General features: G+C 38.5%; 1 protein-coding gene across 2 annotated transcripts; it reads left to right on the top strand.

Annotated features, from left to right (window-relative positions):
* The first annotated feature begins 3,633 nt into the window (after positions 1-3,633).
* LOC107794589 (histone-lysine N-methyltransferase ATXR4) lies at positions 3,634-11,225 on the top strand. Of its 2 annotated transcripts, XM_016617084.2 has the most exons (7): positions 3,634-4,089; positions 6,745-6,800; positions 7,975-8,101; positions 8,974-9,043; positions 9,221-9,400; positions 10,088-10,159; positions 10,863-11,225. In XM_016617084.2, the coding sequence occupies exons 1-7, from the start codon at positions 3,742-3,744 to the stop codon at positions 10,979-10,981; spliced, it is 972 nt and encodes a 323-aa protein (XP_016472570.1). In that variant the 5' UTR covers positions 3,634-3,741; the 3' UTR covers positions 10,982-11,225. The 2 variants fall into 2 exon arrangements, with proteins under 2 accessions (XP_016472570.1, XP_016472571.1); XM_016617085.2 differs by lacking the exon at positions 6,745-6,800 and having other exon boundaries at positions 3,682-4,089.
* Positions 11,226-11,456: the final 231 nt, after the last annotated feature.

Raw genomic sequence — 11,456 nt, 5'->3', positions numbered from 1 at the left:
AGCCTATACTATATGGTATATATACATATTATAAACCATTTAAACATATGGTATAATAAATATCTTAAGGATAAATATGTTATATACATTATTTCGTTTAAAAAATGTCCATATGTATGTAGTTTCTATACATTATAAATCAGGTTGTATAATCTCATCAATAACAATAATATACCTTGAAATATATCAGGTATATTTGAATTGGTAAATCAAGTAAAAATCTGAAGTTGGTAAGATGATTTCGAAGAAATTGTCGGAGATGAGTTTTCTGCTAATTGAAAACCCTTTTAGGCCAAAGAGGAGTTTTATGTGATTGGAAAGTGTCACACCGGCAATTTCTGTCCGCCGAAAATGCTGCCCGATGTGCGGCAGTCAAGTCCCCACTTGACCTCAGCCTTACCCAATTTTCGTTTGGTTTCGAGGTTCAACACTTAGAATAATTTAAAGGCAACAAGAAAAACAAAGGCAACACAGATTTACGGGAACCCTTTCCCAACCTTTTATAATAAATCAAATTACAAAGGAAAATCTCGAGTTAGGCAAGGTGCTGCCACCCTTGGCAGGCACCAACTCACAAAAATGGCCTACTCATGCACGAATCAGCCCTATAAAAGCCCCTGCCTAAGGCTACTCGTGCTGCCACTCATTTGGCAAGGCAATGGCACATATTTTGCCATGCTCAAGCCACGAAATAGACAACCCTATGCCTATTTTCAGACATTTCCCTCCCTAGGTACTTAGCCCGTTTTTAAGGCTGCTAACACACATATATATAGTGTAGTCAGCCCCAAAGAGTCTCCTATGTTCAGTTGACATCCCCCAACTGATAGGAAGTGATCCCCATGATCAAAACGTGGGGAACATGTCTCTAACATGCCCCCAAAAACGTGCAAAGACTCAGCCATTTAATCAGCAACTCTTGGACATGGGTTGTAACCGCCAACTGCATGGCATGTGCACAGCACACTTGAAAACCACTTCATGTGCACTGCATGTGCGTGTTTCTTGGCTAGCTGCTGCACGTCTAAGGCTGACTTTGCGCCCAGCCTTAGCCTTTGACACTGCTCCCGCTCAATGCCATCGCCACAGCTCGTCACCCTTGACTTAGCCGCACGCCAATCCGCTGCCACAGTTGCTTGTCCTTGTCAAGTCGCCCCTACTTGATCAAGTCTGCCCGTTGCCCATACTGATTTTAACATCAAGTCACCAAGCCTTGATGCCCTTCCCTTTGCCAAGTCGTTTGCCCACAATTAACTTAGGTGCCAGTCCGCTCACCTAAGTCATGGCAACACCACATTGCCAATGCCACTGCCTTGGCACTAAGCTGCCTCACTTTAGCGCCGAGGTCTTTCCCGTTTTGGCTTGTCAAGCTCCCATCCAGCCCGCCTAGTTCCGTCAAGGTCTTGGCCTTGCTTGTACGCAGCCCCCTTTTGCTTTGGTGTAGTCCGTCGCACCTTAGCCCTCAAATACAAGTGTAGTCCGTCTCACTTGCTTAGCAACAATTTGTTGCCATTGACAACACCCCCGCATTGTCTTGCATGTTGATTTTCCCTCGCACATAGGCCAATGGCAAGGCCATCATGCCAAAATCCTTGCCACTGCCGTGCCGCTTGCCGATCAGCTTTGTCAGGGGTCTAACAAACCACCCCAACCAGTTGAATTCGACGCCCTCGTCGAATAGATCCCACCACATGCTGCCATTTGCAAAGACATCACAAGTTCAACACCCTTTTGAGAATTACGTTGTCCTTGCCCTCAAGTGCAACGTTTTTGATTTCTCATTGCATTTCTTGTCCGTCGTTCCCACAGCAAATTCAGCACGCCAACTGACTGATTTGTAAGAACCCACACTGATTTTTGGCACCCTCAAACTCGAAATTTCTGCATCACTGCCTTCCTTGCCTTTTCTGAATTTCTAAGCCAAGACAGTCCCTTCCACGAACAAGCACACTGACCCCTTGTCTTGCAGTCTTGTCCATGGCCATCTCGACCTCATCACAAACCAAACCAAACCAAACCAAGCCTAACCTGGCTCTGATACCAATTGTCACACCGGCAATTTCTGTCCGCCGAAAATGCTGCCCGATGTGCGGCAGTCAAGTCCCCACTTGACCTCAGCCTTACCCAATTTTCGTTTGGTTTCGAGGTTCAACACTTAGAATAATTTAAAGGCAACAAGAAAAACAAAGGCAACACAGATTTACGGGAACCCTTTCCCAACCTTTTATAATAAATCAAATTACAAAGGAAAATCTCGAGTTAGGCAAGGTGCTGCCACCCTTGGCAGGCACCAACTCACAAAAATGGCCTACTCATGCACGAATCAGCCCTATAAAAGCCCCTGCCTAAGGCTACTCGTGCTGCCACTCATTTGGCAAGGCAATGGCACATATTTTGCCATGCTCAAGCCACGAAATAGACAACCCTATGCCTATTTTCAGACATTTCCCTCCCTAGGTACTTAGCCCGTTTTTAAGGCTGCTAACACACATATATATAGTGTAGTCAGCCCCAAAGAGTCTCTTATGTTCAGTTGACATCCCCCAACTGATAGGAAGTGATCCCCATGATCAAAACGTGGGGAACATGTCTCTAACATGCCCCCAAAAACGTGCAAAGACTCAGCCATTTAATCAGCAACTCTTGGACATGGGTTGTAACCGCCAACTGCATGGCATGTGCACAGCACACTTGAAAACCACTTCATGTGCACTGCATGTGCGTGTTTCTTGGCCAGCTGCTGCACGTCTAAGGCTGACTTTGCGCCCAGCCTTAGCCTTTGACACTGCTCCCGCTCAATGCCATCGCCACAGCTCGTCACCCTTGACTTAGCCGCACGCCAATCCGCTGCCACAGTTGCTTGTCCTTGTCAAGTCGCCCCTACTTGATCAAGTCTGCCCGTTGCCCATACTGATTTTAACATCAAGTCACCAAGCCTTGATGCCCTTCCCTTTGCCAAGTCGTTTGCCCACAATTAACTTAGGTGCCAGTCCGCTCACCTAAGTCATGGCAACACCACATTGCCAATGCCACTGCCTTGGCACTAAGCTGCCTCACTTTAGCGCCGAGGTCTTTCCCGTTTTGGCTTGTCAAGCTCCCATCCAGCCCGCCTAGTTCCGTCAAGGTCTTGGCCTTGCTTGTACGCAGCCCCCTCTTGCTTTGGTGTAGTCCGTCGCACCTTAGCCCTCAAATACAAGTGTAGTCCGTCTCACTTGCTTAGCAACAATTTGTTGCCATTGACAACACCCCCGCATTGTCTTGCATGTTGATTTTCCCTCGCACATAGGCCAATGGCAAGGCCATCATGCCAAAATCCTTGCCACTGCCGTGCCGCTTGCCGATCAGCTTTGTCAGGGGTCTAACAGAAAGTATGGTGTCAAAAGGAAAAGGAAAATTTTAAAAAATATGTAGATAAATGTAACGAAAATTAAGAGAACATAACTGAATTCCTAATTTTTAAAAAAGGAGAGAAAGTATGGAAAGGCAATATTCCATAATTTATGCATTTTGTCTGCTCATTAATTATGTGCTTAATCTTTATCTGCCATTAGTGTAAGAAAATTTGCTATTTATGAAATAAACAAAAAGTAGTAATACTATTTTCTTAAATATTTTTTAAAAAGTGCTCAGGTGTGTATTTTACCGAAAAAAGGAATATGAGTAAGAAAAAAAAGAAAAAGTTCGGGGTTTAGAGGTAAAATTTACAAATCCAATTTGGGTCAGCACTCAGAAGTAGCGGCAATGTTACCATTACTCCGTCGGATGTCCAATATTCATATTCATACGAGGAGGAAAAACCCGTTCCTCTCAATTTGTAATGGCTACGCAAATGAGTCAAGCCCGAGTCGACTCGCTTCGCCGCCTCCGATCCAAGTCGGGTTCACCGAGTCAGCCGGTCGAGGTGTGTTTGCCTCTCGGAGAATCGGCTCCGGCGAACTCATCCACACTGCCAAACCCATCGTCTCTCACCCTTCTCTTTCTTCACTTCATAGCGTCTGTTATTTCTGCCTCAAGAAGCTTCAATTCAAGAACCAAACTGAAGCGTCAAATATTCCGTTTTGTAGTGATGAATGTAGAGAAGATTCCAAGGTATACTAACCCTTTTTCGTAAAGTTTGTTTTCTTTATATGTTTGAGAGATTACGTCGTTGTTTAGTGACGACATATAGCTATGGGAACTAGGTATCCATTGTTTAGAAATGTAAATGTCACAATCTGTTTGAAAGTGGGTTTATGACAAAGATTGATTATTTTTTCTTCTTCCAAATGGATGGTATTTTTATAGAGTTGTATGGTTAGCTTTGTTTGAGACTTTGAGTGGATAATGGAAGTGTGCCCGGAGTCCTAACCACAGCGCTCAGCGCAAGCCCACCTGCTTTAGTCTTTAGTTGGTAGTTTGCCCAATACTAGTGCTTAGGCCATCTCCAACCATACTATATTTTTGCCTCCAAACTCCATTTTAGAGTCAAAAATGGAGGAATTTTGCTTCAACCCACCTCCAAATTTGGAGGGTGAATAGTGTCACTCCAGACATCTACTCCATCACTATTCTCTATTATTTTTTATTTTTTATTATCTAACCCTTTTAATTTATCATATTATATATATCTAATTATGTTTATGTAATATCTTTATAATATTAATTTTACATCTTAATTTTAGCGTATAATTTGATAAATTAATTTTCGTGCATATATTATTTTTATGTAAAATTGTATGTAAAGGACAAAGATGCTCATTTTCCGCTTCGTAATGCATTAATAGATCATTTATGGGAGCATACTAGAGGTGGAAGTTGAATATTTAAGTAATATTTAAACTAAATTTTAAACTACATGAAATATGTATTGAATTATCTTATATCTCAACGATTTGAATTATCCATTAATATGTTTAATCTATAATATTTGCATACAAATTATATTATTTAAAAAATTATGGTATAAAATAATTTTATTTTAAATGGTTATATAAGAAAGAAATATGAATTATATGGGATGAATATGTAAAAAGGAAAAAAAAGATAGGATTTGTTTAATGGAAATAAGAAAATAAAATTTAAATAAAAGATAATAAAATAATATAGACGAGAGAGAAGAATATAAAAAGGAATATTCATTTTTTGAGGAAATTGGAGTTAGTTTATTCTATTTTGGAGTAAAGATTTGGAGTGAAGGTTGGAGATGCCCTTAGCAGATTGCTGGATGAATTAGTGGAGGTGTGCATAAGTTGGAGCGGACCACTATCACAGAAAAAAGAGTAAGTAGAAATGTACACGTTAGTTAGTTTAATGTTCTCCTTGTCATACCGGTAGTATTAGTACGTACTTTCATATTCTGTTGGTATTAGATTTCTATGATTACCTGTAGTTTCTTTCATTTTGGTCATTTTACTATCTGGTTGTTATTTATGCTGCTTTTACATGGCTTCTCGCGGTTGCGCTTCTTGTTTTTCTCTTCATTAATATGGTTCTTATGCTTCTCTGAGCCGAGGGCCTATTGAAAACAACCTCTCTATCTCCACAAGGTAGGGGTAAGGCTGCGTACACACTACCCTCCCAAGACCCACTATGTGGGATTATACAGGGTTTGTTGTTGTTGTTAGAAATGCACACCTTGAATTGACCCATTTCAATAGCTTTGGAGGTTAGTCCAAATCTGGTTATGCTACCATTTAACTATAGGGAAGCTATCTTAACAACATCTTGAACTGAGCCATTTCCACAATTCGTTTGATGTTTGTGTTGTGCTGTCATTTGTCAATTACCTTCCGGGAAAGACATTCAGAACATTGTTTAAGAGGGAGGAGAACTTGGGGGTGGGGTGGGGTTGGCGGTTAAGGATTGAGAGGCAGCATTAACATAATACTATGAATTCTGGTTGAAGTTCACTTTGTGCCCTCTTAATATCAAAAAAAATGAAAGAGAAGTGCAATGTCAATAGAGTTCCTAACTGTGGTCAGTTTGATCATTTCAATTTTATTATGACCTTCTAAAAGAGTGAAAATTCATGCTTACGAACAATTTAATTATCTCCAAGGATCAAACGGCAAGTTTTGTCGTCAGACTGTGCCCTCTACTTTAGTTGAGATAGTCTTCTGGAAACAGTAACGAATCTACCGCCGCGTTGCCACTCTACAAATCTCAGGTTAGAGGGGGTTTTCATATTTTGCTGGCATTACCAACAGTGGCGGATCGAGAGCACAACTTATGGGTTCACGGGAACTTAGTAGCTTCTTTTCTCTGGCCCTGTATAAGTATTAAGAAATCCACTGAATAATTATAAATATTTGGCCAGTTATAATTATATATTGATTTCTTGGTAGGAGGCTAGGAGCTCATAAACTTCAAATCCTGGATCCATTACCAAATGAATGAACCTGTGGTGACAGGTTGGAGTTGATGATATCACGAGCATGCAATAAGCTGGTGATATCAGAACGCACAGTAAGACCTTATGGACTAACTACTTCTTGGATCTTCTTATGGAAAGACTATTTAGCTTCCATTAATTAACCTAATGGCTTCTTTAGCGGTAATTAAGTGACTATGAACTTTATATGCTGTAATAACTCCACAAGGGGACTATCCTATGACTTGCTCTATATACTTACTTTGTTGTGCTTAATGTGTCTTGGTTGTTGGATTTTAAAATAAGCTCGTCTGTATTAATGTTTTTTTTCCGATAAAGAAGCTTGCTTGTATTAGTATATCTCGCTTTTAACTAATGTTATCTCACGGTTTTAGATCTTCTATGAGACTGAAAAGCAAGCAGATTGGTCAGCTATTCATGAATACTGTCGGTACGGAAGTTTCTAGTTTCCCTCTATTCTGGATAGAATTTTTCTTGTTTGCTCTATTGGTTTTCTCCTGAATCAATTTTATCCTATTCGTCACATTCTTGCCTATGTATATGGGCATTACATGGTTAAGTTCGAGTCATACCACTACTAAATTCTTATACATGAGGGGGGAGAAGGCAATGAAATATTGTTTCCTATATGTTCAAAATGTTAATTTGTCAACAGGAAATTCTGAATTAGATCACTGAGGGCACTTTTCCCAACATCCATATGTTCCAAAGAAAAGAATTCAAGCATTTATAAATCTATCAACACTCAGAACTATTCTTTTACATTTAGTTAAACAATTTATTTCAACAAATTTGATAAATTTTGTATGCGTTTAGCTACAGGATATCATGGGAATTGTCCCACGTACCTTTTGGCTTTTGCTAGGAGACAGATGATGCGAGATAACTTACATTAACATTTTTATAACTATTTGCTTTTTAGAAAAGATACATTTATACTTTTTTAGAAAAGATACATTTATAGAACAATTCGAAGAGTAAGTTTTTGAGAAAGATATACTTATTTTTTGAATGAGATAAAATTTACTGTTCTCTAGCTTATAAGTTGTCCACACATGGAACATGTTAAGTTATCAGGTTTCCTATAATCTGAATTTCTTTTGGCAGGTCAGATTTGGGTATTCCAATTAATCTGCTTAGCAGAACTATTCGAGTATAAGGGTTGTCTGCATAAGTAGATTCTTTCTCATGTTTTATTGGTTAGTTTCTGTTACCAAGTAAGTCTTTTCTTAGTTTTAGCTAGAAACTAGGATACTTCTCGAATGCAATAGATATTCTTTCCACATGTAAAAGAAGGAAGTGGCTTTCCTATGGTCTGCTTCCATTTTAAAGTAGAAAATATGAACATATGATTGATCTCTCATTCCATCTCATTTTTTTGCTAATAAACCTTATATCATGGTTTTGTATATGATGATAGGATATGATTATAGGGAGGAAATCATCCTTCGTGATTCATTGTACTATTAGCTATTAAGGCGTGAATGACTGTTGGAGTTGCTTTAGAAAGCATATATGGACCTAATGACACATAGCTTGGAGATATTCATTTCACTTATCTTTATAAGTCGCTTTTCCTCATTTTGCTTGTTATTGTTATGAAGAACTCAGGGCCTAAAGTATCCACTTCTAGTAAAGAGATTGGCTTGCATGATTATATCTGGAGCTTCCACTCCTGAAACTTTTGACATACTTCAGCCAGCAACGTTATCTTCCGGAATGATTTTACTGGTGAGTATTTCAGGTTCAGCCTTTTGCTTAGAAGTTGGAATCCATGTTTGTGGTGTTTGTATTAAAACTTCAAACTCGCTAGCTGTTTTCTAATCCTTGAGAATCTTTACTGTATCTCATTCAGCAGTGTAACGAACTTTTGCTGCAAAACTTTGTTTCCGAAGTTAACAGGTGAGTGTCGTCGTGTAAACATAGATAAATATCTTCAACAAGAAACTTGGGATTCTTTTGCAAGGTTTTCTTTTTCTTATTGGTTGAAGAAATATTTTCAACCATATTTTATTTTACTAAATACCAATATATGGTGGCTAAGGTAGTCAGGTATTGTCAAACTAGGTGAAGCGCCAATTAAACGAAGTGAAGTGCACAACTTGAGCTTCACCGAGCTTCAGGCTTAAGCGCGCTTTGTGCGTAAGAGTTATTTTTTTTTTTATTTTTTTTTTTTATATTATTATTTTTAATGCATTATGTACGTATCTTTTTCATATATTTTACTCATTTGCTCCTTTTTGTGATTTGCACATAAAACCCGATTCAACTGAGCTTTTTCTTTCCCGCTTTTGGCCTTTGATAATACTGCCTGTACCTTTAAAAGGCATACATCATTTAAATCTATATTCCATTTAAATGTACTTCAAGAAGTTATTTTTTCATGAATGGAACAGCCAATGACCAGAATTTATGAAAATACTCTGTCAAGAATGTTGTATGACTTACAAAAAGAAGTTCCGCTTGATTCTTTTTCCTTGGAAGGTGGAATGAAATAAAACTTTCTTCCTAATTAGTTTGTGAATGAGATAGATTCCTGTGACTTACATCTTGCAAGTTAGATCTGTAATCAATGGAGGCTATTCTGACCCTTTTAATATCAGATGGAGAAGGAATATCAGCTGCTGAGAAGCACATTTGAAGATGCAGGGTTCACAGATGAGCAGATTGCATGTATCCTTACTCTTTCGTATCTAGTGTCTTCGTAGGATTGGAGTGTATTATAGTTTTATTGAAGAAATACAGTAGGCGTGTTCGGTGTAGTCTCGTTATTATTTAAAGTAGAGGACTTCAATCAGTTAGGACATACTGGGAGAGAAATGGTGCTATTGTCTCTTTAACTTCTACTAGTTTTGACAAAGCAATGGTATATTGATGTATTGGCACGGATCCGTATTAATTCTTTTCGGATTGAATTGGCCTTGGGATCGTATGAAGATATCCTTTTGTCAGCAGCAGCATCAGTAGACGCAGAGGCTGCTGTTGGAAATGCTATTTATATACTACCGTCATTTTATAATCATGACTGCGGTAAGAGTTTGTTTTCATTCTTCTGATGTTTAGCACTTACATTATCTAAAAAAATTCAGTTGGCCATCAATCACAAATCGCAATGCATATTTGTAGAGACATACCAAAACAAAAACTTCATTGGTCTGCATGCCTGTTGTTTTGATTCTGTACGACAGACAGTACAATTTACATGGTTAATGTTCACACTATGCATATGTTCACGTTTTTGTTTCCCAACTCCATGAAGTTTCCATAGCTCCATAAACTTATGGCCGCAATTTTCTGATGGTTGTCGAATGGGCGCATAGGAATTTTATCTAGTTCCTCTGAAGGGCTGCGGCTAATGAATTGGCCCCAGTGGAGTCTCATAATCTGTGGCAATTAGGACTAAGGATACTATGCACAGTGATTCAAAAGATTTGAACATTCTTCCTATAAATTGGCTTTAATCATTTTCTTCTAAACTGGCCTTTATGGGTAGGGCCGTACTTTCATTCTTGCTATGATCTTCCAAGTTCTGATCTGCAACTGTTGTTAGTGGTTTCACTTCCGTACTACCCACTTCCTAGAAATAATTGAATTTAAGCAGACAAAATAACCTAGAAGAAGAACAAAGAAAGAACTTTTTTTGCTCCAATGCTTATATCCAGAGATGTGCCAATGGAACACAAAGCAGTTCAATTAACTCATATTCTCCCCCTGCAGATCCCAATATACACATTCTGTGGATAGAAAGTGTGAACGCAAAATTGAAGGCACTTCGTGATATTGAAGCAGGTGATTCTCCTTTCGTTATTTGATCTGTTCACTTTGCGGTTTTATACATGTGTCTTTGTAAGAGAATCAGTCCCATAAGATTTAAGAACGCTATATTTACTTATGTGGTGAAACCGTCTAGGCTTTTGTTTTATGGTTCAATTTTTGGATGTTCATTGTCATTGAATACAGAGGTTCCACGTGATTATAGCCCGATAGCAGCAGTTATCCAAATTCTGACCTCAAAACAATGCATGCTTAATATTTTGCATAAGCTGTTAGACCTACAATTCTATTGCGGTGAACATCTACGTTTCTGCGTAATTATGATTTGGTTAATGTTGCTATATTACAAACACAACAAGAAAACAGCAAAAATCGTCAACAACAAAATCTTCCATCCCAAGCTAGTTGAGGTCAATAATATGAATATTCAATATTCATTTGCTCCATTTTGGCCTGTTAATTCCAATTCTCTCTGATTGATTTCCTTCTACTGGTAATATTGCCCATGAATATGTCTCTCTGAGATTTTCTATTATAAATAGTTTAAAGATAAACCTCAACTGGTGATCTCCCGTCCAGCTGAGCATGTTGGCATAATATAATTGACAAATAAGTCGTCAATTCCCTGCTTTGTTTTCAGTCATCTAACTGTTTCTTAATCTCTAGGATTTCATCAGTAACTTCGCATTGACGTTTAAACTGTCATGTTATATAACAGGAGAAGAGTTGCGGATATGCTACATCGATGCAAGCATGGATCATAATGCTCGGCAAGCTATCCTTTCTGAAGGATTCGGTTTCCATTGCAAATGTGCTCGATGTATGTCTACTGACTAGAAAATTGCACTTCTAGTTTGTCTGCATTCCATTCAGTTCTTTAGGGAACACACTCAACTCAGTTTCTAGTTTTCCTACAGCTTCCAGAAGAACAATGTCTAATCTAGGACCATGATATTCAAAAGAATGATCAGGGCATGTATTTTTATTTTGTAATCGACAAATCCCAGAGGGCTTGTGATGCATTTTTCATGGATAATGAGCCAGCATTGTCCACTTAAATATCAGGCTTTGTGGGTAAAAATGGCGTGAGATAACCATTTTTTCATGTGGTATTTAGTTTTTATTCAGTATTTTTAATGCTGAGCAAAAATAGTCACTGCTCTATTAAAATTAATACGAAAAGACGTTTTTACCCTTTCTTCATGAGTGTTGTGTAAATATTAAGGATATGGTGTCCTTAACTTTACACAACACTCATGAAGTTAAGGACATCATGCCCTTAATATTTACACAATACTCATAAAGTTAAGGA

Source organism: Nicotiana tabacum, chromosome 6, assembly GCF_000715075.1.
Source record: "Nicotiana tabacum cultivar K326 chromosome 6, ASM71507v2, whole genome shotgun sequence".
Lineage (NCBI taxonomy): Eukaryota > Viridiplantae > Streptophyta > Magnoliopsida > Solanales > Solanaceae > Nicotiana > Nicotiana tabacum.
This window is presented reverse-complemented; position numbering and strand designations above follow the sequence as displayed.

Bases quoted from the DNA above. Each gene is read 5' to 3' on its own strand.
- LOC107794589 (XM_016617084.2), top strand. From the start codon at position 3,742: ATGTTACCATTACTCCGTCGGATGTCCAATATTCATATTCATACGAGG. The intron at 6,801-7,974 runs GTACGGAAGTTT...ATTGTTATGAAG, and splicing joins GCTATTCATGAATACTGTCG to AACTCAGGGCCTAAAGTATC. The intron at 8,102-8,973 runs GTGAGTATTTCA...TTTTAATATCAG, and splicing joins CTTCCGGAATGATTTTACTG to ATGGAGAAGGAATATCAGCT.